Source organism: Ailuropoda melanoleuca, chromosome 9 (assembly GCF_002007445.2).
Source record: "Ailuropoda melanoleuca isolate Jingjing chromosome 9, ASM200744v2, whole genome shotgun sequence".
Taxonomy (NCBI): domain Eukaryota; kingdom Metazoa; phylum Chordata; class Mammalia; order Carnivora; family Ursidae; genus Ailuropoda; species Ailuropoda melanoleuca.
In genome coordinates, this window is record NC_048226.1 from 21,283,017 (window position 1) to 21,310,069 (window position 27,053).

A 27,053-nucleotide genomic window follows, 5' to 3' on the forward strand; every position below is an offset into this window, starting at 1 on the left:
TACTCTGTATGATTGTATCCAAATTTTAACAGAGCAGATTATTCACCTTAATGACTCCCTCATTCTTTGAATGTATAACTGAAACTCAAGTACTGTAGGAGGAAGTCTCTGAGTGGAACTCAGCTTCTTCTCCATGACGTTCAGGAGCTGACATTGTGTTCTGTGTAAGCAGCCTCTGGGCTGCACGAGGAGGGAGACAGAACCCTGAACAGTGGGGCCCAGACCAGGCATCTGGTTATTCATGTGGCGCCTGAGCCCCTGAGTTTCAGAACAGGGTCCCTCTTCTGGCACAGTGTGTTGGACTCATGGTTGGTCAGGTTTGGTCTGTACCAGCAGCACACACTCAAGAGTGAGTATGGGACTGGAGCCAGTCCTGAATCATCGGGAGGAGCTCACCCACAGGTCCATGAGGCAGCAGAAGGCTGGGTCCTGGCTGGGAAGCCTCAACTACCTTCTGGGTTTGCAGGTGGGTCCCAGACCCCCTGTGGTTGAGAAAATCCACCCATGGCAGCCCCCTCTCCTGGGTGGCTTGGCATAGGCAGGGTATGAAATGTGAAGCACAGAAGAAAGACTTGGTTATGGGGCCAACTTGGGAGGGATGAACCAGAACTCGAGGAGAATGAGGCAGAAATTGAGGAATCATGCTTGAGTGTCTTGCCCTCTCCCCCTGCCCTCTAAGGTAGTGTTGGGTGTGGGCAGCACTTGTTCACCTCTTCAGGGCATGCTGGTCCTGTTCCTCTGTTCCCCACTGGGGAGTGTGGCTGAGGTCGGTGGCCGTGTGGTTTGTGTCTGGCCACTCTTGGCTCTGCCCAACCCCCCTACGGCATCAGCAGCATCACTCGACATGTGTTTGTATGCACGTGACTCAGTGACTCCATCTGTAGGATTTAATCAAATGACAAAGGTGTTCACTGCAGCAGCGTTTGTGACAAAAGTCAAGAAAACACCTGAAGCCCACCGAACATGGGATAGTTCAAGTACAGCCTCATCCATTCACACAATGGCACATGTCTGCCACTGGAAAGCAGGATTCTATGCATCAAGATATTTGATATGTGCTCCATAAGCTCCATGTGTAGGAAAATGCTGGTATGAGTATCCGCAGACATGCTCACATATGCCTGGACATCCAGAAGACACATGGCCCACTGCAGACAAGGCTATGGCCTCAGGGTGTGGGTGTCCACACCCCGATTCCCTGCATCACTCAGCTTTCTTGAACTAAATCAGGATTCCATCCCCTTTAAGCCTGCTTTCCATGTCCTTTTATGATATGTGTTTAAAATCCATTCACAACTTTATAAAAACATCTCTTTAGGAAAAAATGAGCCTGGGAAGAAAGTGTGAGTTATGAGCCCTGTTTTTCCTAAAGGCTATCTATTTTCACCCCACTGTATGCAAGTCATTTTCAGGAGCCACTTGGGAATTTCCTGTTTATTTACCGGGGATTCCAGACAAACCCAGACTCCAGCTCTGCACAGCATGGCCAACAGCAGCTTTGGCCCGACTAGCTGTCTGAGCTGGAGCTAAGAGCGACTCACCTCAGACCTTCCCACACTGCCGGCTCCTGTCCGCTGTGGGCTCCAGGCAGCTGTGAGGGAAGGCACCAGGTGCCCCAAGATGCAAGGGAAACCCCCTCAGGATGCCTTCTATTTTTTTCCCTAAAGACTTTATTTATTTATTCGACAGAGAGAGAGAGAGAACATAAGCAGGGGAGTTTTGGGCAGAGGGAGAGAGAGAAGCAGGGTTCCCGCTGAGCAGAGAGCCCAAAGCGGGACTCAATCCCAGGACCCCAGGACCATGACCCAAGCAGAAGGCACACGCTTAACCAACTGAGTCACCCAGGCACCCCCAGGATGCCTTCTAGTAAGCGGGAATCTCATGAGAATTTTGGCCTGCAACTGGAAGACACGCAAAGATGGCCTGTTTTTCTCCCCTTGACCTCTCAAGGGCTGAGATTCCGGCGTGCTATGGCGAAAGAAACGTGCCCTCCCACGTGGGCACAAACATGTATGCCCTCGGAGACCCACAGACACCTTCAGACATGGTGACACACTGCCAGACACAGAGACACAGAGACACACAGAGGCTGGCAGGCATGGACTGACAGACACACACATGCACACACACAAACTCTAACGGACGTTCACAGGTGCACACAGGCGCCCCCCACACACAAAGACAGATACACACATACCGACAGACACGCGCACATACACACAGGCGCCCGCAGATAGACCCAGGACAGACGCACACAGATACATGGACACACACCCAGACACATGGACACACACCCATAGACACTCACAGGCACACACAAAGGCTTGCACGTTCCTGCCTTCAAGATTTTCTGCAGACTCGGTCCTTCAAAGCCAGGCTTGCGGTGGCCCCGCCTGGGCCCCAGACTGTGGAGCATCTTCTCTCAGTGGGCGGGCAGTTTGTCCGATGGGCCCGTGTCATACCCACTTCCACACCTGGGGCAGGTGTGAGAGCTGGCTCCTTCCCTGCCTGCGGCTGCTCTCATTGCACGGGATCGCCAGGGACTTTTCTCAGATGCTGTTTGGGAGGCCTGAAGTCCCTGAAGGGTTGGTTCTGCTCTGCCCGTTGACCCATTTATCAGACCTAAGTAAATAATTTCCTACAGCCAGAGGGCAGTAGCCTCAGTGTTCCAGGGCTGTGGGGGCCAGAGAATCTGAGCGGTAGACAGCCCCTCTGGAGCACGGAGCCCTTGGGCACGTCAGCAGATGGGAGGTCTGCTGGAATAGGTTCCGGGTTCCCTTCCTTTCCTCCCTCCTTCGCTTCCCCACTCAGGAGGAGGCCCTCTGCTCAGGCGAGCCAGGTTTGAGGATACTGGGTCATGAATTCTGGAGATGGAGTTTTCATAATGGTTTAGTATCAACATTAATGGGGGAGGACCCTACCTCCACCTCTGCCCATGTCGTTGGTGAGGACACCTGTCCCCTGGGAGTCACCAGGTTAGGGTTGCTAGAGAAAATACTGGATGCCCACTGATTGTAGACTGAATGCTTATGTCCCCCGCCCCCAAATTCATACCTTAAATCCTAATCCCCAATGGGATGGTATTAGGAAATCGGGCCTTTTGAGAGATGATTAGGTCATGAGGACGCCCTCATGAATGGGATTAGTGCTCTTACAAAAGACCCCAGAGAGCCAGCTGGCCTCTTCTGCCATGAGAAAACACAGCGAGGAGACAGCTGTCCCTGAACCAGGAAGAAGCGTTCCCACCGCACACGGAATCTGCTGGATCGCGGGACTTCCCAGCCTCCAGAACTGTGAGAAACGAATGTCTGTTGTTTATAAGCCCCAGGCTGGGGTGTTCTGTTCTAACAGCCTGAAGAGACTCAGACACCAGTTAAATTTGAGCGGAAGTTCAATGGAAAATTTTTTTAGGAGAAGTATGTCCCAAATACTGCACACGACATACTTAAACTAAAAATTGTGTTTAGTGCTTATTGGAACTTCACATTTCACTGGGCGGCTATGCTTCATTCCTTCTTTCTAAATCTGGCATCCCTACCCAGACCCTTTTCTCTGGAGGCTCACTTTCCTTCAGCGAAGCAGCTGACAGGGGAGAGGCTGGGTGGGCTGTATGCTCACATGGGGGCACGCGCGTCCCCTCTTGCACAGGCCCTCTGCCGGGCTACGACCTGGCTCCTGGGGTGCTCCTTCCTCAGGCATGGTTGGCCTCAAGCACTCTGCATGTGCGAATAATTCAGTCCTCCCAGCGGTGGTGCTCTCTCAGTTCTGTCCAGCACAATGCTCTTGAAACGCGCCCACTCTGGGTGCTCCTTCTGTTCCTGGCCCAACCTCTGGCTCCTTCACCCTCCCTTGCTCCTCGCTCAGGGGATGTACACTGAGCACTTACTCGACTCCAGCCCAGGGGGTGGTAGGAGGTGGTGCATGGGAAGCCCTATCCTGCTGTCGGGAAGCCTGCATGCCAGGGTGGGTATGGGCTCTGCGGTCCATGAACAGGGTGGTCAGAAGTTATAGAAGGTCCCCAGGAGCACCAGCTGGCCTTGCAGCTCAACTCAGAGCTAGTGTAGGGAGAGGACAGCTCAGCAGCCCACACCTGCTGGGTATGGAGGGGCCTGTGGCTGCAGACCCCTGAGCACTAGCCTTTTCCCTTCATGCTGGACCCCTTGGTGTGCTGGTGAGCAACTGTTTCTTCCAACCTTTTCCTTTCCTCCAGGAGGCCATCCTAGAGCAGGAAAGGGCCGCGGGGTGTGGCTGCTGAGGCTGGGATTGAACCCAGGGCTATCCTCAGGTGTATTCCTGGTCCAGGGGAGGCCAAGCTCTTGTAGCTTTCTGAAGATGGTCCAGGACGAGGTCCAGCCCATTGCAGACCCTAATGGCTGCTCCTTGCAAACCTTTGATCAGTTAGGTGGCCTGATGATCCATGCAGACCAGTGCAGCTGACTTTAGGTTCTTGAAGGTTGGTGTGGAGATGGGCGAAGGGGACATCAGGGCAGCTCTGGGCCTATCTTGTCAAAATCTCCCTGATACCAGCACATGTGGGTAGAGTCCCTGGCTTTTACAGGATGGATCTGAGTTGAAATTTTACACAACGAGCTTGGCCAGGCCCCGGGAAACCTCAGTTGTCTGCATGGAGGAGTAGGCCCCTGCAGCTGGGGGCACCTGGTAATAGAGGAGGAGAGAACCAGAATTCACCAGGGACCATTGGGGTGGGAGGGGCCAGAGTTGAGCTTCTACCAGCAGGCCTAGCCATGGAGCTATTGAGAGTGTTGTGAATGGGGTGGCCCCAGACCTTGGCTAGTCCCTGGTCACAAAGCACTCCCCCGGCTCTGTCTTCTCCTGCCGGTCCCACACCCTGGGCACAGAGGCAGGCAGATGTTGTTATCACTGCTGTCACAGGTAAAGAACCTCTGTCCAACTGTTGGGTGATGTGTCCAAAACCCCAGAGAAAAATGTGGGTGCCAGCTCTTGCCTGCCTGGCCTGAGGCTCAGGGGTGGGTATGGGGCTCAAGCTTACCGGGCTCCTTACTGGCGACTCCTGGTCCTGGGGTCCGCACCTGGGCTCCATGTGCTGTTTCCTCCACACTTTTCCAAAGGAGAAGGGGGCCTTGAGCACTCACACAGTATAGCAGATGTGCATATCCCCTCCAAACTGGTGCGGACCCCACATCTCAGTCCCAACTTCCAGTTCAGACTCTCTCTTCAACTATGACTAATCTGCACACACGCACACTGTCTCTCTCTCACTCTCTCTCGGAAGCAATTTTGGGCATTGGTTAGTAAAGTATAGAGAATAAAAGGGAGAATAATACTTAATATCAACGGCACTACTCATCGTGGTTGTAATGCTATATTTTGTGCCATTAATTTTTCCTTAGAACTGCAACAAAAGCCATTACTTGAACTTGAGGTATACACACAGTACATATACAACCTTGCACTAATTACTTTTCACAAGTAATGTTGTATTTTAAAATATTAATGGGGCCCCTGGGTGGCTCAGTTGGTTAAACATTTGCTTTGGGCTCAGGTCCTGGGATCGAGCCCTGCATCGGGTCCTCTGGTCAGTGGGGAGCTTGCCTCTCCCTCAGCCCCTTCCCCCATTCATGCTCTCTCTCAAATAAATAAATACATAAGATAGTTAAAAAAAATAAAAAAATAAAATATTAAAAACTCAATATCTGTGCCACTGATTTATATTTTGATTTACTGAAGTAAAAGGAGAACAATATTCAACTAGGAAGGGTTGTGCTCATAATCAATCCCTTAAAGTGAAGAATGTTGTTCTCTCCCTTTGTACCTGCCACAGGCTATACAAAGTCCTGAGAGGATTCATAATGAGAAAAATGTCAATCACTACCTCTAGATCTTACTTTGAGAGGAACTAAGGGGAAAGCATTGGCTTTTCTCTTTTCAAATAAAGAGTCTTAATTTTTCTTCTTGTTGAAAATTTTAAGTTTTTTTAATGTAATGCTACGGTCTGTGAATATTTGCATCCTCCCCCAAAAGTCATATGCTAAAATTCTAATCCCCAAAATAATGGTATTAGGAGATGGAGTCTTTGGGAGTTTGGTGGAGCCCTGTGATGGGATTAGCCCCCTTGTATCAAGGGGTCCCAGAGAGTTCCCCTGCCCCTTCTACCCTGTGAGGATATGAGAGGTCTACAACTTGGAAGAGGGCCCTCCCCTGACCGTGCTGGTGTCCTGACCTCAGATTTCCAGGCCCCAGAACCGGGAGACATAAATTTCTATTGTTTATAAGGCTCCTGGCCTGTGGCACTTGTTATAGTGGCCCAAAGGGACTAACACATATATCTAAATCATGGATTTTTGCAGTTTTCAGGTAAAGTCTAGCACTTTGTTTATATAAAGCCTATGAAAAGAAAGGTCAGAAGAGATAGTCTCGCTTTAAGTCATGACATCATTTATTCAAGTCTTGGCCCAACCCCTTCCCAGTAAGGGCGTAGCACCCCTGGGTTTGCCACTGGTGATCTTCAACACAAGTTTGTTTCAACGACTGGGGGAATTTCTGCTCTAGTCCTGTGTTCTTTCACATCCCGTTTATTAGCAAAACCATCAGTCCAGCCGTCTTTAGGGGCTCCTACATGAACATTTTATGGAATTCTTCTTTCGTTACAGAAACCCTTTTTCTGTACTGTCCACAGCTATTAAACTCAATGTTAGTATAGGAGTGTATACTAGTAAGTGTGTGAGGAAGAAGAAAGGTCCTTGGCCACCAATTAGGAAATGTGCATTCCTATGCACTCTCTCTTAAACTATTTCTTATTGTAGGGAATGTATGTACAGCTTCACTCATAGAAATGTGCCAAAGGACCTTTGCCTCTGCATCCTGGTGGCAAAGAGAGTTCTCAATCTTGGGTGGCTGACTCTCCTCCAGCCACCTGGCCTACCCAGCCTCCCATAACACAGGCTGAGAGAAGCAGACGGAGGTGAGATCGCCTCCACCCCCCATCTTGGCCTGCTTCCTGGAACCAGAGATGCCATAGTCCAGGCCGCTGCTGCCCCCAGCTACTGCACGCTAGACTCAGCCATTTCTCCAAGGAACCCTAATTTCTTTTGTTGGAAAATGGTATTTAGAAACCAAGATCTGGGTGCTGGGTGTGCTCCCTGCTCCTGGAGTGTTGCTGCTTCTAGCCCCTCCCAGCAGACACAGCCAGGAAATGTGCTTGTGTCCCAGCCCATTTACACATACATACTTTTCATCATTTCTCTACCTGTCCCTGCACACTGAACTAAGCACGTGTTCAACATCACACTGATGTCTCAGACTCTGGGGCAGCCCTTCAGGAAGGACTCATGCCCATCTCCCTGTGCTGATCTATAACCTCCCTCTCCAACAGTGAGACACTGGCTCCCACCATCCACTGTGCAGTCACGTGTTTGTTCCATCCCAGTACATGTGTGAAGCAGTTTTGTAATTGTTTATCTCGTGGGAAGCTAGAGCAGTGTTCAAGTACCGTTACTTATGTCTGTAGTCTTTCAGTTTCCGGTCAAAACATCATTTTCCCAAGTTACTTAGGTCAGCTGCTTTCCACCCCCCACCCCTCCCCAGAGGTCACGTCACACATTTGTAATATGGTCAGAGTCTGTGGTCACAGTCTGCATTCCATCCTGGGATCCTCCAGCCTCCTTTACGTGTTCAAAATTTGCGTACATCAAAGTGCAGTCTGCGTTGTGCAGTTCTATGGGTTTTGACCAACGCAGAGTCTTGTATCCACCACCCTGGTACCAGGCAGAACAGTTCCATCGCCCCAAAATTCCCCTTTGAGGTCAGCCACTTCCTGATTCCCCAGCCCCAGCAATGGCTGGTGTGCTTTCTGTCCTTACAGTTTTGCCTTTGGCAGGGGTCATATGAATGGAGTCATATGATACACAGACTTTTGAATCTGGCTTCTTTCATTTATGTTATTAAAAAGTTTCAAATTCACCAAAATCTCAGTCTTGTCTTTTATCTCCCTGAAAGTAGTAAACGTAGCTAGTTAAGAATCTGTGAGTGGTATCTTCACTATCTGGAACTTGTGTGGGCCTGTTTCTATTGCTCAGTGTTTCTGCTAGTTTTTATTTGTGTTGGTTTGTCTTCTTGACAGCTTGGTTATCTTTTATTGTGAGTCAGATATTCTACGTGCAAAGCTGTTTGTAGAAACACTTTGAAGGATAGGATGATGTTAATTGTCTTTTTACGGATAATTTCCAATGGTTTCTGGCAGGTTCATAACATCCAAGATCCCTTTAATCCAATTCAGGATTTGAGGGCTCCTGGACCACTCTGATGACTGAGGCCAGGCTGTAGTCCCTATAAAGACTAATTTTCTTGCTTCTCCTAGAAAGCAATCCTTTGATCTCTCAGACCAAAGAGTGTCTCACCCTGACTAGTGCTTTTATTCTTTTTTTTTTTAAGATTTTATTTATTTATTTGTCAGAGAGAGAGAGAGAGAGAGAGAGAGCACAAGCAGGGGGAGCAGCAGGCAGAGGGAGAAGGAGGCTCCCCACTGAGCAAGGAGCCCTATGCGGGACTTGATCCCAGGACCCTGGGATCATAACCTGAGCCCAAGGCAGACACTTAATGACTTAGCCATGTAGGCATCCCTAGTACTTTTATTCTTGATGGGTCCCGAAGTTTGATGTTTCCACTCTTGTAGAAATGGTAGTCATCCCTAGACTAAAAATGGCCCCAAATGTTGTCATTCTTTGTAACCCTGTTGCTAATCTGATGTCTTTTAGCAGATGTTTCTTATATTTTATGCAGCTTTTCTAGTTGGATAGATCGGATGGATTGACTCATATTACTCAGTTCACTATAGGAAGGGAGGCTCCCATACTTTTTCTCAGGCAAGCTCTCCAACTGGACCATCCAACTTCTCAGCTGACCTTTCACTGTAGGCTTGGCACCTGGACTCCTTCTTCACTCTGGATCATTGAGACTCATTTCCAGGAGAGATCCATGAATTGGATCTGAGGGCTGGTCTTTCACAATGCTCAAACACACTGGCTCTCTCTGTCTACACCTCTGGTATGTGTGGGCAGCATCCCAGAGGTGCTCTGAGGTGAATCCTGTGTACCTGTCAACTTACCTCCATCCTTACCTTCACACGGACCCCACCCAGGGATTATTTCTCTTTTTCCAGAAACTCTATCACCAATATTTAAATGTTCAAATGGAAAAGAATAAATATTTCCCCTGTTTTACCATGCACATCTTTGAGTGACACTATTGAAGGCTATCTCATGAGTTGAAAGAGTGAAATGGCAAAGCCACTTCTTGAAGCCTTGGAAAGTGTCTTTGTCCTAGAGTGATAACAAGGTACCATAGCTGGGGGGCTTCACAATGAACATTTATTTCTCACAGTTCTGGAGGCTGGGAAATCTGAGCTCAAGTTCAAGCAGATCCAGTATCTGATGAAAGACCTCTTTTTAGTTTTCAGATGCTGTCTTCTTGCTGCGTCCTCACATGGTGGTGGTGGGGTGGGTATAGAGGGGGAGGGAGAGACATAGGGACAGGGAGAGGAGGCTCTCTGGCTTCTTCTTATAATCCCATCATGGACTCCACTTGCGTGACCTAATCACCTCCTTAAGGTGCCGCTGCCCAACACCATCACCCTGAGGGATAGGATTTCCACGTATGAATTCGGTGGGGGACGCAGACATTTAGTCCCTAACAGAAGGGAAAGACTAAGGATCATTATAACTATTACTCTAAAGCTTTCAGATGGGGACCACCAACCAACATTCTAGATCACAGTCAGGTTGTGCCAAGGACCCTTAGCCCTCTCCATATTCACAGTTCTTCATTGTCCGTCCTTCAGTGTCCAGAGCTGATGGGCCTCGGTCCACCTCCAGCAGTGGGTGCCCAGTGACTTTTCATTCAAGGTCACAAAGCGCCTGTCACAACAACTCTCAGAGTCACAGTTATCTGTGGCAGGAAGTAATCATGGGCATTCACCAAGAGCCTTCGGTTTTGCTCAGGGTGGGGATAAAGTGGAGGGGTGCTTCCAAAAATATTCAAATAGGCCCTAACCTTGAGGCTATGAAAACCACCTTGAAAGCATTTTTCCTCTGGTGGCAGCAGGTTGCCATTATATCTATGGCATTTCTCTTCGGTAGAAATACTCCTCATGGTGGTAGCCTTGAGGGACCTAGAAAAGGCTTTCTGCACACATGGTACAAAAAACATCTAACTAACGGAGTTGATTATTGTTAAGGAAAAAGTTGTTTTTGAGGTCGATGCTTTTCATGTTACTATTCATTCCTATTTTTCAGCGGCTAGATGTATGGGTTGGGTGTTTCCCAAAACCACTTGTTGGTGGCAAAGAGGCTGGACTTTTATTTTATAATAAAGTGTCAAGTGTTAAGTCTAAACTATTTTTTAAACGTTTATTTATTTAATTTAAAGACACAGAGAAAGAGAGAGAGAGAGAGAAAGGGATTGCGTGCATGAACGAGTGGGGGGAGGGGCAGAGGGAAAGAGGATCTCAAGCAGACTCCCCAGTGAGAGTTGGGGGGGGGCTTGATCTAATGATCCTGAGATCATGACCTGAGCTGAAATCAAGAGTCGGCTACTACCTAACCGACTGAGGCATCCAAGTGCCCCATAAACTTCTGATTTAATTACTTTTGGGGGCACCGTAGAAGGTTATAGGTTTCAGATCAAGGATCACAAATGAAGCACAATCTAGAACTACAGAATCAACCAGTCAAGGCATTGGATTTGAAAGGAGAAGTAAATTGTTGGTTTATTAAAGACAGTTTACTGATTCCCCCCACCCTGTGTAAAAAGGAAGAAAACACTGAAAGTCCTGTTGTGGATTTTCTGGCACTGCTGACATCTAAGGAGAGGAGAGTGTGAAGTACAGGTGTCTACACATCCCCCCTCAAAGCCGCAGACCCAGCATGGCGGCCCCACCACGAGGGGGCAGCACTTGGCTGGCTTTGGCTGCAGCCCTGCTTTGCGGGTCTGGCCATCTGGAGGCGGGTGGTGTATCTTCGTACAAAAATCACACACATGGCCTCAAATTGGATTTAAGTGTGAAGGCAGAATTATTATATTTATTACTGTAGGAAATTTAAAACTATTAATCAACAGATTTAGAAGTAGTGCCAAATCCAAAGGAAATATTAATACCCCATTTCAGTCATTCTGAGATGGGTATAATTCACACTTCCTGGGACCCTTAGCATAATTTCTTTACTGGTTTAAAGTACATAGAAAATGAAAAGCAGTTAAAAGCCCTCCGAGACTGAGTCTAAAAAAGATTACTCTCTGTATTTTCTTTTCCTGCCATCATGTGGGTCTTTTATTTGCCACCTAAATGCACCTTTGTGGACCTTAAGAAAAAAGCCGAAAGTTCTGCAAAAGAAACAAAACCTTTTTGATAGAAGGTGAGTTGACAACCACACACACAAACACATCTCCTGACACAGTTTTGTTGAAGTTAGCGTTCACTGTGCCCAAAAGGTATGGCCATCTCTAGATCAGACATCCTGTTAGCAGCACGGCTGTTGACCGGTTTCACCCATGGCACAGAGCAGACACAGTGACTGGGCGGGCATCAAGCTCTTCACAGATTACAGAAGGTCCCAGATAAGAGAAAGGAGGAACACTGGGGTTCAAGGGACAGCCGCCAGCCAGGGTGATGGGCCAGACCAGGTGCGTCTGACTGGGTGCCAGGGTCCTCACCCACGTTCTCCTGGTCCACACAAAGTCCTCTTGGGTCCAGCACCACGACTTTTTCGTTGTTACCCAGTGCTTTGCCAGAGGCATCTGTCTGCTGCACGGGTGGACTTAAGCTGTCAGCTCCTAAGCATGTCTTTCCTGCTGCAGATGTTTGGCAAACATAATCCCCCATGGAGATCTTTCCTTCCATGATGGTCTTAAAGTGTCTTTCGGCTCTTGCATCACTGATCACGGTCAAGTCTTTTTCAAAAGAACAAGAGCCCTGGTAGAAGCTGAACTTCAGAGTGGCGGGAAAGATTTTGACCCTTTATTGTTCATACCTGCAACCATCTTCCAAGCGCTTGTCCTCTGGTCTTTCACCATCTTCTCTTCCCAGGCCCCCTCCTTCTGTCTACCTGTATAACTGCTCAGGAAAGGGCTGTTGAGCTTTCAGAAGCAGAGGCTCATTCACTCTTGATCCAGGTCTCCAGTGAGCTCTCATCCCAGTGACCATGATGCTTTCATTGGGATCTGGAAGTTCAAAAATTCAGAACGCAAATATGGACCTGATGACTGTCAGGGCTCTGCCAGGGTAAGGGGGCCCCGGGAAGTCAAGACTGTATCCACCACTCTCCCATGGTCGGTGGCCACCACCCTAGGGCTCCTCAGGTACCTGTCCGGCCAGAATGGGTGCAGGCCCAAGGACAGAAGTGCCAACAGCACACGTGTGTCCCACTCAGACATGCAGGGACAGGGATGCCCAACAGCAGGGCAGGGACGGCCCTGCCATCTTCCCATAGGGACAGCCTGCTAGGAGGTGGGGACTGAAGTGGTCACACTCAACTGCCCTCTGTGGCTCCTGAGTGCTGTGTGTCACTGACAGGGTGTAGGTGCAGGGTCTAGAGGTGATGGTCTTCTTGCCTGCCTAGCTCTGCTGACCTCTATGGCTGGCCTGCACCACCAGCTGCAGGACGCATGGTCTCTCCTAGAACGCCTGGCTTCCCCTCCCTCTGCAGGCATGTCCAGGACAAGCACAGACTTAGGGGTCCTTTGGAGCTGCCTGCTGCTTGCCGCTGCTCCTGACTTGCTTTGTGGCCCGGGGCGGGCATTCTTACCCTCTCTGAGCTGTGGTTTCTGGGTCTACAAATGGCAATGGTGGTCTTACCTGTTAGGTGTGACAGCGGCCAGGCTGCACCTGGACAGCCCCAAGCCCACTGCTGGGACTCCCCAAAGTCCTCCCCAGCCCTCGGCCCCAGGGAGGAAGTGGCCCTTGTCTTCAGCTTTTACACTAATCAGTAGATGTCCTTCTTTTGCTTTCTCTCCCATTGCATGGGGGCAGGGGAGTGGAGGAAGCTGGTCTATCTTATTCCTGGGTGACTCTCCAGCATTGAGTGAGTCCAGTACAAAGCTGGCTCCCAGTCAGTGTTTGTGTAAGGAGTCATGCTCCATCTGCTGGGATTCCCCTTTACCCCCTTTCTCTGTCTGATGCAACTCTCACCTCCCCTGAGAAGTCTTTCTTTCTGGACAATCCCTGCTCTGTGCCGAACTGAGCCCCAACACGTTCTGGGGTTCTTCCAGGGCACTCCCAGCCACTCTCTGGCAAGTGCCTAGCAGGTCCCTTCCATTTCGTGGGCGACACCTACTTGCCGGGCCCACCTGGGCTCACAGAGGAGGGCTCCTTTCCTGCTCCATCAGAAAAGGTCCCAGTCACTGGGCACTAGGGCATGTCAGACAAAGGGCCTGACATTCAGGAGCCAAACACCTTCGCAAGATTAGGCACACGTGAGGCTGCCAGGGCAGAGGGTAGGTGGAGAGGCAAGCTCGGCTTCCAAGAGGAAGGAAACAGGAGGGAGGCATGAGGTGGGGGTCCGGTGGCACAGGTGTGTGCAAATACCAGACGCTGTGCTTCTGTGCATGTGCCTAACTGAGGCGTGTGAAACCCTGTGTGTGCCAGGAGCAGACGTCCACTCGGGCTGCTCCAGGTCGGTGGGGGCAGGTTGTAAGGTTGTGGGAGCTCTTGCGTGGACATTGGAAACAATGGACCGGGTACATTCATGGCTGGGGTAACCAAAGCCATTGCTGGTAGGATTGTAAAACCGTACAACCTATTTGGAACACCGGTTGGAAATTTCTAACAATGTTAAGTATACACTCATTCTGTGGTCCAGCAGTTTAGCTCCTTTGTATGTATCCAAAAGAAATGAAAGCTTATATCCACAAAATGCTCACCAGTGCTCATGGTGGCTTTATTCATAATAGCCCCAAACAACAAACAATTCGAATGTCCGTTAACAAATAGATACACAAGTTGTGGTGTAGTCACAGCACAGAATACTACTCAATGATAAAAAAAAGTTGTACACTGACATAAGACAGTACATATTACGATTCCATTTGTATGAAGTTTAAGAACAGACAGAATAAATCTAAAGTGAGCTGTACGGTACCTGCCCTGGGGGATGGGGCTGTGTTAGGGGAGGGCAGGAGGGGTCTCCTAGGGGAGATGAGATGTTCTGTGTCTTAATCATGGTGGGGGTGGTAGCCGGGGAGGTTACATTTGTGAAAAGTCATTCCACTGTACATTTGATACTTGTGCATTTTACTGTGCATAAACTACACGTCAACAAAATTAACTTTATTAAAAAACACTTCTGCTCTCCGAACGCATTTACCAAGGAATGAGTAGGCCACCAGTTTTGAGTGGGACGTCCTGGGCCTCATCCCCTAACAGACCCAGTGGTGCTCAAGTGTTCATGGCCAACAGCAATGCTGTAGAGGACCCCAGTGGGCGAATCACAGTACAGATTCTAGGGCTCTAGAACAAAGCCATGACCTCTTCTCCGTATAACTATTCTCCTTTCTAAGAAACAGCTTCTGGACACTGCTGGTCCTGATAGGGACTGAACAGCTGACCAGAGGACATCAACTGACTCCACAATCCTGAGCTGCCCATCATGGCCTGGGTGTGATCTGACCCACCCACCTATAAAGCCAAGCACATACAGCAGTGGTCTGCTATCTAGCGGAGATGGTGCATAAGAGGCTGTGATAGAGAAACCCCAGAAGGCACATGTCAGTTGCTTGAGCAGGTGGTTCAGACGCTGTGACATGTTCTCTTGCTTCTTGCCTCCTCTCCCTCAGTCTATGCCTCATGGGCAGTTCCTTAGGACCAGATGGCTGAGCAGGTCTGCTTCCAGATGGTTCTCTGGGATGTGCTGGTTCCAGCTGAGAACAGTCTCTGAGAGATACAACCCCAGTCTAGAGTGTCCTTGAAAGACGGTGGAGAAGGGAAATCATCCTAGTGGACGAGACTTGAGCAGAACAAATGTTTTTCACTTTTCTGGGATGAAAGATAGCCAGAAGAATTAACCCATACTAGTAATTCTTAACAGGGCATGATCCTCCTGTTCCCAACTTGAGGACATTGGCAATATTGGCAGGACATTTTTGATTGTCACATCTGGGTGGAGGGTATGACTGGCATCTGGTGGTTGAGGTCAGCTAGGGATGTTGCTAAACATCTTGCAACGTGCACAAGACAGTTCCCTATAGGAAAGAATTATTGGAACCCAAATGTCATTAATGGCACTATTAAAAACCCTGACCCATACTGGGGCAAATACTTTGGTCAGGAACTTGGAAGGAACAAGATTCAGAGATGGGTGGCAAGGTGGTATGGGGAAAAAGGGAAGACGTCTGTTGATGGCTCTCTCAAAATGTGCATAAAGCATGAAGATACTCATGCCCCGTGTTTATGGTCATTAAAGGTACCATGTGCAGAGAAGACTGTCCAGAATCAGGTCAACAAGATGGTATGTTCTGTGATGTCAGCCAACCCTTTCTCCAGCCATCCTGATGTTTCCTCAATGGGCCCCGCCACAGAGACCCTGGCTGCGGGGGTGGAGGCTACGGACGAGCACAACGACACAGATTTCCTCTCACCAAGGCGAGCCTGGACACTGACACTGCAGTGCCACAGTGACTTCTGACGTCAAAGACCAACATAGAGCTCATGGATTGTGATGGCCAGCCAGACCCCTGGTGGCTGGCTGATTACACCAGATCCCTTCCATTATGGAGGGAAAGCAACTTCCCCTCATTGGAATAAATGTATTCTGGATTCAGATTTGCCCTTTCTGCGACACTTCTGCCAAAAATGACCATCCGTGAACTTAGTGAGTGACTTGTTCACCTTTATGGTATGCCACAGGTTGCTTCTAAAGATTTTATTTTATTTATTTGAGAGAGAGAAAGAGAGAGAGAGAAAGTCAGTGTGAGTAGGGGGGAGGAGAAAAGGGGGATGGAGACAAAAGGGGAAAGAATCTCAAGCAGACTCTGCACTGAGCATGGAGCTGGATGCTGGGCTCAATCTCAGGCCACTGAGATCATGACCTGAGCGGAAACCAAGAGTCAGACACTTCACTGGCTGAGCCACCTGGCCACCACGGTGTTGCTTCTGATGAATTTTGGTTTTACAGCAATAGGATCATGCACATGGAATTCACTTACTACACATCCCACTGACCCAGAAGCAGCTGGCCTTCTAGAGCTATGGAGTGGCCTACTGAAGATTCCGTTATGATGCCAGCAGGGACACAGCTCCCGGAAAGGTGGGAGTTCTATCTTACAGATGGAGTTTATGATTTGAATCAGCAACTGCCATCTGTGGTGTCTGTCTCGTGGCCAGAACACACAGTCTGGGAAAGAGGGGGTAGGTGTGAGAGTGACTCTTGCTACCGTTGTGCATCACGACCAAGAACCTAGGTTTCTCTGCCCCAAACCCCAACCTCTTCTGGTTCATAGGTCTCAGTTACCAAGGAAGGAGTGCCTCAACCCAGGCTACATGGCAGCATCCCCAAGCCGGAAGCTGCCACCTGGCCATTCTGGGTTTCTCAAACTACTGCATCGATGAGGAGAAGGGAGTTACTGCACTGGTGGGGGGCGTGGACTTCATTATCAAGGAAAACTCGAGCTGCTGCTAGCGAGTGGGTGCCAGGGCGTTGATGTCTGAAATCCAGGGGCTCTTTGGGGTGCCTTTAATTATCCCCAAATACAAGTTAATGGTAAACTCAGCAGGACTGGTGAGGATTTGGACCCTTCAGAAATGAAAGTTGGGGTTATCCATGAGGTGAAGAATCCCAGCAAGCTGAGCTTCTGAGGGAGCACAAGTGGTCATGAAAAGGAGGTATGAATATCAACCACGGTCCCATGGCCAGTTGCAGACAAAGCGACTATGGCGAGAGGTGTATCTTCTTACTTTCTTCCATGCTCGGTATGTGTATATACGTGTATGCAAACACACACATGTACATGTGTCCACATACATGCATGCACGTATCCATACATATGCGTGTGCCTAGACAGACACACATACGCCGAGGACTTGCTCTTCCCTTTTGCTTCCAGTTCCCGTCAGCCTTGTCCTGGCAACACTCCTTCATTGGCAGCTGCAGTTGGTTCCAATTTTGTTTCTCCCCCGCAGGGAGGGCCCTGAAGAACCAGGCAGCCCCGGAGATAGCAGCTGCTCCTCCGGGATGGGAAGCCAGCCGTGTGGGGTTCCTCCTCTGGGCTCCGGAAGCAGTGGCACTGTCGGGCAGCCTTGTGTTGCAGAGGTCTGAGGCCAACTCTGTGGAGCCTACCCTCTTCTCCTCTTCCCTTCCAACTTTGAACAACCCGGCCTCTCGGCCTTGCTCCTCGGCCCAGCCCTGAGCTGGGTGGCTTCCCACAGGTGCTCTCGCCATGTGACCTCTGCTCCCTTTTTGTGCATTTTGGTCTACCGATACCTGTTCGTCCAGTTCCCCAATTTCTTTTTTCCTAGATGACACACGGACTGCTTGATTCAGTTGGGGACTTAGAGCTCCTGCTCTCGAATCCCTCATCTTAGGAATACTGGCCTGGCTTTCTGTCTCCTGGGGCAGGGCTCTCAGACCATCCCATACAGTGTTAGTGGGAGAATCTGGCTTTCCTGTGGGATTCTCTGGCTGTCCTGAGAGAACTAAGAACATCAGAGCCAGACATGGACAAGTTTTATTGGCCTTAATGCTGATCCCAGGAGTGTGTAGAGCCCATTGGCCCAGAGAGTCCCATAGACCAGCTGAGCATCTTTCCTCTCCTTTGGTCCATGCTAATTCACACTGCCCTGCTCTCACCCCAACCCAGCCTCCCGCAAGTGAGATGAAGACTGTGTCAGATTCCATGAGGCCGAATGTGAGTCCATTTTCACCCTCTGTGCTCCCTGCTGATGTCCTTTGGCTTATGTTGCATCTCTGGCATATACAGGTTAAATATCCTGTTGATTTCATTCAGATAGAAAGTGTCATGTTCATTTTTAAAAGGAGGGACATTTTTTCTCTTATACGATGAAACTGTGATAACTGGTTTACATCTCATCTGATTTAAAAAATACTGGTGTGTTAAAAACTGGATGGATGCCCCAGACTGTGGCATTTCCTTTTGTTTTAAAGATTTGATTGATTGATTGATTTTAGAGAGAGAGAGAGAGTACACAGCTTGGAGAGGGGTGGAGGGAGAGGGGACAGTCTCAGGCGGACTCCGTGCTGAGCGTGGAGCCTGGCATGGGGCTCGATGTCACGACCCTCGGATCATGGCCTGAGCCAAAGTCGGGAGTCGGACGCTTGACTGACTGAGCCACCCGGGCGCCCCAAATTATGGCATTTCTAATTTTTTTTAAACTTTAGCTGTGCTATTTCATTGTTTCTTTTTTTTCTGAGTAAACTATACTTAGTCATTGTGGGAGAGTAGGAAACACAGGTAAAAAAAAACTTGAAAAAAAAAAAGCCACCTAGACTTCCATTTTCTAGAAAGAACCACTATTAATGTAATGGCTGTGTTCTTCCGGGTTTACATGCATACACGTGTATATTGCTTTGTCATTCTTAATCTACCTCTTCTCTTCGAACACAAGGCTTTCCATGTAATAAATAAAACGGCATTGCTACTTTAACTACCTCTGAGTATGCCGTAATTCATAGCAGAATTTTTAGCTAGAGTCTAGAGAAGAAGCTTTATCAATGAAGATGGACTTTTAAGGACATAAAATGGCAAAAGATCTTGGGAGACTGTGTGGGCGAGCACTTTATATTTTAATAAATGAATCAATTTATAAAAAAAAAATACTGGTGTGAAGGGATGCCCGATAGAATCTTCTCTCTCTGGGCATAAAGCTTTTCCTAGATATTATTTTACCAGGAACACAGGAGCAAGCAAATAATTGGACCAACCAATGCTTTATAAACATGTTAATTTTATTGAGTAGGCATGAAAGCTTCTCTCTGTGTCAAGTAATGGAGAAGCCATGTCACACGGATTACAGAGCTATTTTTACTTGAAATAATCTTTCATAAAAGAAAGAAATGAAATACAGTTCTTCTATAAAAAGTGCAGTAGTCATTACTGGAAGTTTTCCAAAATGAAAGCAAGATTTACTACATATTGCAAAAATTGGTTTAGTGCTTTAATACTTAATAAAGTAACAACCCAACCACCAAAGACAGCTCTTATAACGGGTTCCTTCTCCAAGAATGGACCAGGTGGAAAAGAATATTTGTATTGAATTAAAATGAACACTCCCAGGTGGAAAAGGGCTCTGGATAATTTGGGTCAAAGTAACAGGATTTATGACCCGTTTTTGCTTCAGTGTTCTCTTCCGTCCACAGTAATCAAGTAAATTGGGGAAACAAAGTAACATATTTCATCCCAAAATGGGTCAAATGAACCAAAAAAAGAAAAAAAAGTAAGGGACAGAAACAGAGAAACAACATTCACTGACTCTCATAGGCCCAACGCATGTTTGAAGGAACAAAGCAGTTACACTTCAACAACCCTTGGTTAAAACAAGACCAACTTAATCAAAGAGGATGGTGAACAGGGTTCAAACTCCGCAGATGAGGCTGTGAGTACATTCAGGCCAGCCTCCCTGCACCTCTAATAGCTCCTCTGTTGATGTGACTGAGGACCCAGGCTTCCCTCCTGTGTTGAGTGGTGACTGGCTCTGTCAGAGGTGGAGTTTGCCTTTATACTGAGGCTCCAGGCCATGGCTGATCTCCAACCATGATCACGGTCGTGTTACTAGTTTTGGTCATAAATTAGTGGAGACAAGCTGCCCCATTCCCGCCTGCCAAATTGTAATTCCAAGTCAGGTGCTTGGATTCCATTTCATGCAGGCGGGAAGAATGTGTAGGAAGAACTTAGGCAGACCCCAGGGCACCTGCTGTGGAGAAAGGTTTGAGTGTATCAAGGGGGCAGCCCTGGGAACGCCCGTGTTCTGAGTACTGGCAGGAGTGCGCCCCCCAGCTTGTTAGGGCAGCAATGAAAGGGATGTCGTTTATTTGGCAATTTAACCAAAGGGACACACATGTGTGGGCCCACTTACTGTCTGCCGGGCAGGCGCGGAGGGAGTGTTATGAAGGGGACCTCACATCCCCACCATGAGGGACCCTAAAATATGGCACCAGAGAAATGACAGCAAAAAACCATGGAAGGAGGTTAAAGAGAAGGACAAAGCCTTTTAACCAGGTTACAGTAGGACAGAGGTCCTATAAGAAGCTTATAACAGTATTTTGCCAACAACTTTTAGAGGAAAACACATTTGGCCAAAGGACCTGGAAGTAAACACCAAGGTTAGGTAGTTGTGAAAATCATCCTGCAGGGGTGGGCCGTTCAGAGGAGGAACTATCCCTCCCCTGCTCGTTAGTGAGGTCATCCGACTGCATTGAGGGCCTCTTGCTCTGGGGGGCCAGGGCCACGGAGGCATGTGTTGTTTGGCTCTGTGGTGTCAAGGCTCTGTCCCTCCAGCACGTGCCCACCAATGAGGGAGGGGGAGACTCAGAGGGGCCTTGGTTCTCTGCCCCTGCTGCTTCCAGCTTCGTCAGTCCAGGTCCCCATGCCTGCCCCTGTTATTCTGCGTGACAAGCTCCTCTTCCTCTGCAGGCCTGCTTTTGGTGACATGAGAATGGGTCCTTCTAGTGGTCAGATTGACTCCCTTCCCTGGGCTGGGCCATCGCTGCCACCTGAGTTTGGTATAGGAAGGAATGCCTGTCTCCCTGGAGACACTGTGGAGGAACAGTGTCCAAAGGGCTGATTATAAGGGGCTCCCTAGAATGGTTCAGGCCCACAACAACATCATGGAGGTCCATCAGTGTGCCTGTGAGATGCACCCTGTAGGAAACCTGTCCCTGCTGCAGCTTGTTCTGTAAACAGTGGAGTCTCATAGCTGTAGGGGAGGGTCACTGGGCAGGCCTTCACAGAGACGTGAAGAAGCCTGCCATAGTCGGGTTGATGTGCTCACTGTCATATCTGGCATCATGGACTGCGGGCTGGAGAAGCAGCCATGCTACTTTATCAGCTAAAATTTTCCCCACCTGGGGACAATAGTGGACTATGGATTAGATAAAGGTTGAAATTGGTATTATTAGGCTTAATAGTTATCAGATAACTGATTTCATTTCTCTTCTTCAACAAATATTTATCCAGTGCCTAATATGTGTCAGGCACTGTTGTAGGCACCAGGAATACAGCAGTGAGCAAAACATACAAAAATTCCTGCCCACATGGAGCTTACATTCTATGGGGGTTGGAGGAAGGACAGAAAATGAATAATTCATATGTGCAGCACTCAAATGGCAATAAACACGCAAACAATGCACAGGGAGGTAGCAGGGAGGGTGGGGTGTGCTGTTCTTTTCAATAAGTCAGGGAAGGCCTCCTTGAAAGTGACATTGTAGCAAAGACTGGCAAGTAGTGAAGGGTGAGGGAGGTGGCTCGGGGGGTGGGGGAGAACATTCCAGGTGCAAGGAGGAACAGCATGTGCAAAGGCTCTGAGGCGGGCCCATGTGGCTGGGACAGAGTAGCTAACAACAGAGGAGGAGAAGGTCAGAGAGGTAATGGAGTGGGACTAGAATGTTTCTTCATTGAAAGTCACCCTCCAATGTTTGTAGATACTGTCAAACAGCTGGTTTTACTAACTTGTCCTCCTTAACTTTAACGGGTTGATTTGGTTTTGAGCAGATTTAGTCTATACCCTTAAAACCAACGGGTACTCTTCACCTTGTAAAGAACTGATTATATGTATGTGTGTATGTATGAATACACACATGTATGTACACACATGTATGTACTAAGAAGTTCTCTTGGGTGAATAAAAAAGCATAAGCCGTGGGCATCCTTCTATACATACACAATGGAGGCTGGCGGGACTCCTTTTTTTGCAGAATCAAACAGTAAAAATGCACATTTCAACAGAAGACCTTGCAGAATTAATAGAAACGGTGACCTGGCTAGGACTGTTTATCCCTGGGGTTATGTGTTAAGTCAGCCCCCTTGAGTAAAGCACACTCTTGCTGCAGGGCCTGCACGTGCCAGTTATTTCGGAGGACGCATGCAGGGCCTCTCCCTCTCTCTTCTCTGCTGGAGGTGGCGTGGTCCAAGAAGGGCTGCTTTTGGGCATGATGCTGACTACGCAGCTGCTAACAGGCCATCTTGAAGCTGCTTGGAGTCGTAGTGTCTATCTTCCAAAGCACTGCACCGTGGAAATGCTCCATGTAGCCCGGGGGGGGTTTCCTCAGGGTGAGTGTGTGGGGGGTCCCCACCATGCATGCCCTGCAGGTCTTTCTAGGACCAGCTATCCTGGACCCACTCCCGTGTCACAGGCAGCACTGTCAGAAACATGCTCTGTGCTCTGTGCTAGCAGAACCAGTATTGCAGAGTAGGCGTGGGGGCCGGGGGTGGCTGTGGATGAAAGGACGAAATTGAGCGCCCCCTTTCTGCCCTGGAGAGCCACACCAAAACGGGGCAGTGTGAGCAGAAAACAGTTTATCGTCAGGACTGAATGGAGGTGGTGCCCAGGGGTCTCCAGAGAGCCACCACTTTAAGGCTTTTTGGAAGGGGGTACCTTCTGTCTGGTGCCTGGAGGGCCAGCCACCTCCGGGCCTTTCCACGGTGTGTGTGCCCTCAGGTGGCAGCAGAACCAGATTTAGCCAGAGCAGAGGCCGCCTCAGCAGCCCACGGGGTGATGCCACAGCAGCTGAAGTCCGGCAAGGCAGGGCTCACTCAGCCATGGAAACGCATTTTTGTCTTATTTATTAGAAGCATTGAAAAAAGAAAAGGAAAAAAAAAAAACCAAAACACTGGAAGAACTTACTTTGTAAAGTCCACGCCACAATGAGGAGAAAGGAGTCAGATCATAAAGAAAGAAACCCCAAACGTGCAATGGATGCCTTCAGCTTTTACTCCAGGTCTTGCAAATAAACACGAAAGACTCGCAGAAATGGAACTTAACACACATGGGTTTGGCAGAGCCTTTTTTCCCCCTCTCACAAATTTATCCACCACCGATAAGTACAGCCCTTTTTTTCCCTTAACTAATGTGAAATATATTTTGATAGGTTAAGTTTATTTTTGCAAAGTAGAGTGGTTTGCAAAATAAGCTTGTGGATGTTAAGGGAGGGGATGAGAACAATGTGCACTGGGGGTGTGGAGAAACCTTTTATCTCGCGTCGCCAAATTCCTGATGGTAAGATACTAGAACTAATGAATCATTTTGGAAAATATTAAATTTTTAAAGTAACAGATCCAAACTTTTCAGAACTCCAGTTGAGCCACTCACTGGGTGGTAAAAGGTAAGAAAAAGTCTGCAGTAACTTAGAGAGTCTAAAGTATTCATTTAAGAGGAAAGGTGAAGTACTAAAATCCATGGACAGAACAAAAAAATCAAGCTTCCAATAAAAAAAAGACAAGACATTTACCTATTCCCACTTTCAGAGGGGATGTGAGCAAATAGCAAAAAGCACTTAAATCCAAGAGAACACAGTGTGGAGCCCCTTCCCACTTGCAGTTACCCTTCCAAGGCGACAACCCTGTGACAATATAAGGGCGCAAAATATTGCTCTGCGGCATATTCTGAAAATAATATAAAAATAATTTCTATGGTGCAGTTTGAACCTGGCTTGTAAAATTGCAACGTAACATAGCATAAAATCTACACACAGAATACACTTAAAAACACCTTCCTTTAACAATATTTTTATAAAAATCATATACCCAGGTAGCGCATGTGCGGGAAATGTGAAGTAAATTACTGAAACAACCTCCACCGGGGTTCAGAAGTATATAGGATCCTTCTGGAAACTTGCTGTCACTTAGAGACATCTGACCTTCCTGGAAAGGGGAGGTCGGCCAGATCAGACTAGAAGGCCACTCACAGGCAGGGTATGCCATGCACTCCGAGTCCAGGACGGGTGCTCAGGTGGGGCTCTCAGACTTTCTGGAATCAGGACTGGCTTTCTTCCTTTTCTCCAGTGCCTACAATCCACTTAACCTTTCCCTGATCCACAAGGGGCCCCCAAGTCACAGAAGATATTAGAGGACTTCTTGGTCCACGTGTAAACAACACAGCATTCTAAGTTACTCTTCAGCCTAACAAACTAACTTGGTTTGAGAGAACTCTGGCCAGGGACCAGGTCTAAAGAGCTCTTTTGAACAACAGGGAACATTCCTGGCACACTGGGCTAGTAAGTTTAGTATAACAGTAGTTTCTCTCTGTGTTTTAATACTGTTTAGAGGAAGGGATCCAGATCGTTCACAAAAGGAAACAGCTATTTGTAAATGATGTGCACAAGTACCCACAGGGGCCCTGGCATGCTGAGTCACCTCATGACCATATGAAGTTAGGGGCCTTCCACATGGCTGGAGAAGCCACCATGGTGGCCAATAGCTGGATCTCAGGCTTTTATTCATGGCACATCTATCTGGTGGGGTGGGACGGAGAGGGCTTTGAAATTTAACAAGATAGAACATGTCACCATTTTTTAAAAATAATACGTACAGATTATACTGCCTGGTTTCGAAGGTTTTCCTCTGGTATTACAATGGACCGTATTTATTCTCAGTTTGCCCCCCAATGCCCCACCTTATTTTTTTTTAAACTTGGCATGAGAAAGATAAAATATTTGCATAGCCAGTTTTGGAAATTTCTGGTTGGCTGTTTCAACATTAAAAAATTAAAAAACAAACATAAAATTACTTTATGCCTTCTTGACTTCTTGTGCACATGAGTTTGGTTTCAGAATGAACAATTAAGCATTTTCAAGGTTGGCTGTCTCAACTTTCTAAGAGTGAGGGGCGGGGCAAGAGCCGTAATGGGTGTCTATATGTGATGCAATACTTCCTGTGACCTCACAGCTTTGGATGGCAAAGCAGTTGCTCAGCATGACACAAAGATTCAGTCCAAAAAGCTGCCACAAACCCTCTCGATGAGAGATTTTTAAAAAACTACTTTTTTTTTTTTTTTTAGTAACAAAAGAAACCCCAGTAATATGAGGGACAAGGATGTTACTAATTACCACACACTGAAAGTATTGTTCGGCATGAAAAGTAAAACTTCCAAAAAATTTCTTAAGATTCTATTTAATAAATAATTTTGATTTAAGTAAGGAACCACTTATGCAAAACTTGAATAAATTACTGAAAACTCCACATGCTGTGGAATAATTAAAAACAAAAAGGAATTACAGGAGATACTCAAATTACTATAATTCTTCAAACAAGTAAAAAAAAATCCCCTTTTTTTTGATTTATTTTTATTTTTTTTTCTGCTCTTTATGTCAGAGGGAAAAGCATCCTTTCTGGAGAAGGAGAAGCTGGCTCCATTGAAGAGATGGTCTACCTCCTGCATTTTCTGAGGATACACCCACAGCAAAGCTGGGCGCTATCTCCTCTCTTTCTTAGGATTATTAGAAGCTATTCTAAGGCTCTCGCAGGTTTTAAAGTATTCTTCTGCTAGTGAGGATTTTACCCAACTCATTCGTATTTCTTGGAAACAAGATCTCTCCTTAGTGAGGCAGGTTTAACTCCTCAGTGTCCTTGGCCAAGAACGGTAATCTCCAGAGGTAATCTTGGAAGGAAGAGGCTGCATATTGCTGCTCAAAACAGGGTAGCTAAGGACACATTTTTTTTTCCTCAAGAAACGTAGGAGGCACCAAAAAAGGGACCGCTCAGGAATGGGGCTGCCCCCTCAATGTGTTATGGAGCCACAGGCAGGGTTACCCTGCCCTGCAGAGGGCACCCCAATGGGAGTGGAGCCCCTTTACCTGGCTGAACCCAGAAAGATGCAGGTGGAGGTGGGGATGGGCTTCCTTCCCGGCTTCCTTCAGCCTCTTCCCTTTGGAAAGAGGCACAGGCCGGGTTTCACAGCAGCCTAGTGTGGGGGCTTACACAGTGACCAAAGGGTCAATTCCTCGCCTCTCTCCTGGGGCACCGATGGTCACTTCCTAGGGGCCCTCCGCTGATAGTTCATTGTGGAAGTGTCTTCAAAGGAAAAATGTGAGCAGGCTGTTATCTTTGCTCATACACGGGCAAATTCCAAATAATGAGTTCGGAACCTTATTTTTGGACCCAAGGTGTCTTTGGAAAGCTCCTGTCACCTGAGCTGCCCTCACCGGGAGCAATCACTACACCTCACCGTGCCCTGCGAGGTAGGTTGTCCGGTGCCCATCCTAGACGCCTGCGGCTTTGATGGCAGTGTGAATGTTGCTCGAGCGGGGGAGGGGGACGTGGGAAGAGGTTTTGCTTATGAGATGGCGCTGTGTATTTCTAAAGGGCCACGCGACCACCAGAGCGCATCAGCGGGCAGCACAGTGCCTCCTGTCCTCCTGGGACTCGGGAGGGGAAGCAGGTGCAAGCCCGCAGCACAGCCGCCGCCATCTCGGACTGCGGGTTTGCTTCTAAACCCTGGGTGGTACCGACCGCACACGTGTGACCACTACGTGGAAGAGGTCAGTCGCTGGGTTGGGGGAGGGCGGGGAAAAAAGGCAAAAAAAAAAAAAATGTAAAACACTCCCTTCTAAAAACAAAGGGCTGCAAATTTCTTTATTTCTCTTATTGAAGAACAAAAATACTCTTGCAATGGCTATTGAGTTTCCACAGGTACGAGGCAGATGCTAGCTAGCACACCCACTTCCAACAGTATGACTTGTTTCCTATCCGTCTACTACCTGAGTGGCGTCAGTGTAGGTTCAGGCACCATTAGGAACGTTTGACCAAACACGTACACAGCACTGACAGAGGAGTCGCCGGCCTTCCGGTTGACCAGGGCATGTAAAAAAGACACCGACAGAATGGAAAAGAAATCCTTTATGGTAAAAGCTGGCGCGCGCGCCGCACTCAGGGCCGGGCCCCGCGCGCTTCGCGCCGCCGCCGCAGCTCCTCGCGGTAGCAGTACGAGCAGTAGTGCTCGGTCTCGGCGCGCCCGTAGAACGCGCAGTTCTCGCGCTGGCAGCGCCCGCTGCGCCAGCCCCGGGCCGCCGCGGCCGCACTCACCGTTCGAGCGGGCGGCCGGCGCGTCGGCGTCGGCGAACTCCAGGCCGTCGCGCGCG

The 27,053-nt window shown here is 48.4% G+C and overlaps 1 protein-coding gene across 1 annotated transcript in view; it reads right to left on the reverse strand.

The window, feature by feature from the left end:
* Positions 1-18,937: 18,937 nt before the first annotated feature.
* OTUD7A (OTU deubiquitinase 7A) overlaps positions 18,938-27,053 on the reverse strand; it is a 334,454-nt gene continuing 326,338 nt past the window's right edge. The window contains 2 exon segments of the mRNA XM_034668904.1: positions 18,938-26,958; positions 26,960-27,049. Of these exon segments, the coding sequence (XP_034524795.1) occupies positions 26,842-26,958; positions 26,960-27,049 (207 nt within the window). The 3' untranslated portion in view covers positions 18,938-26,841.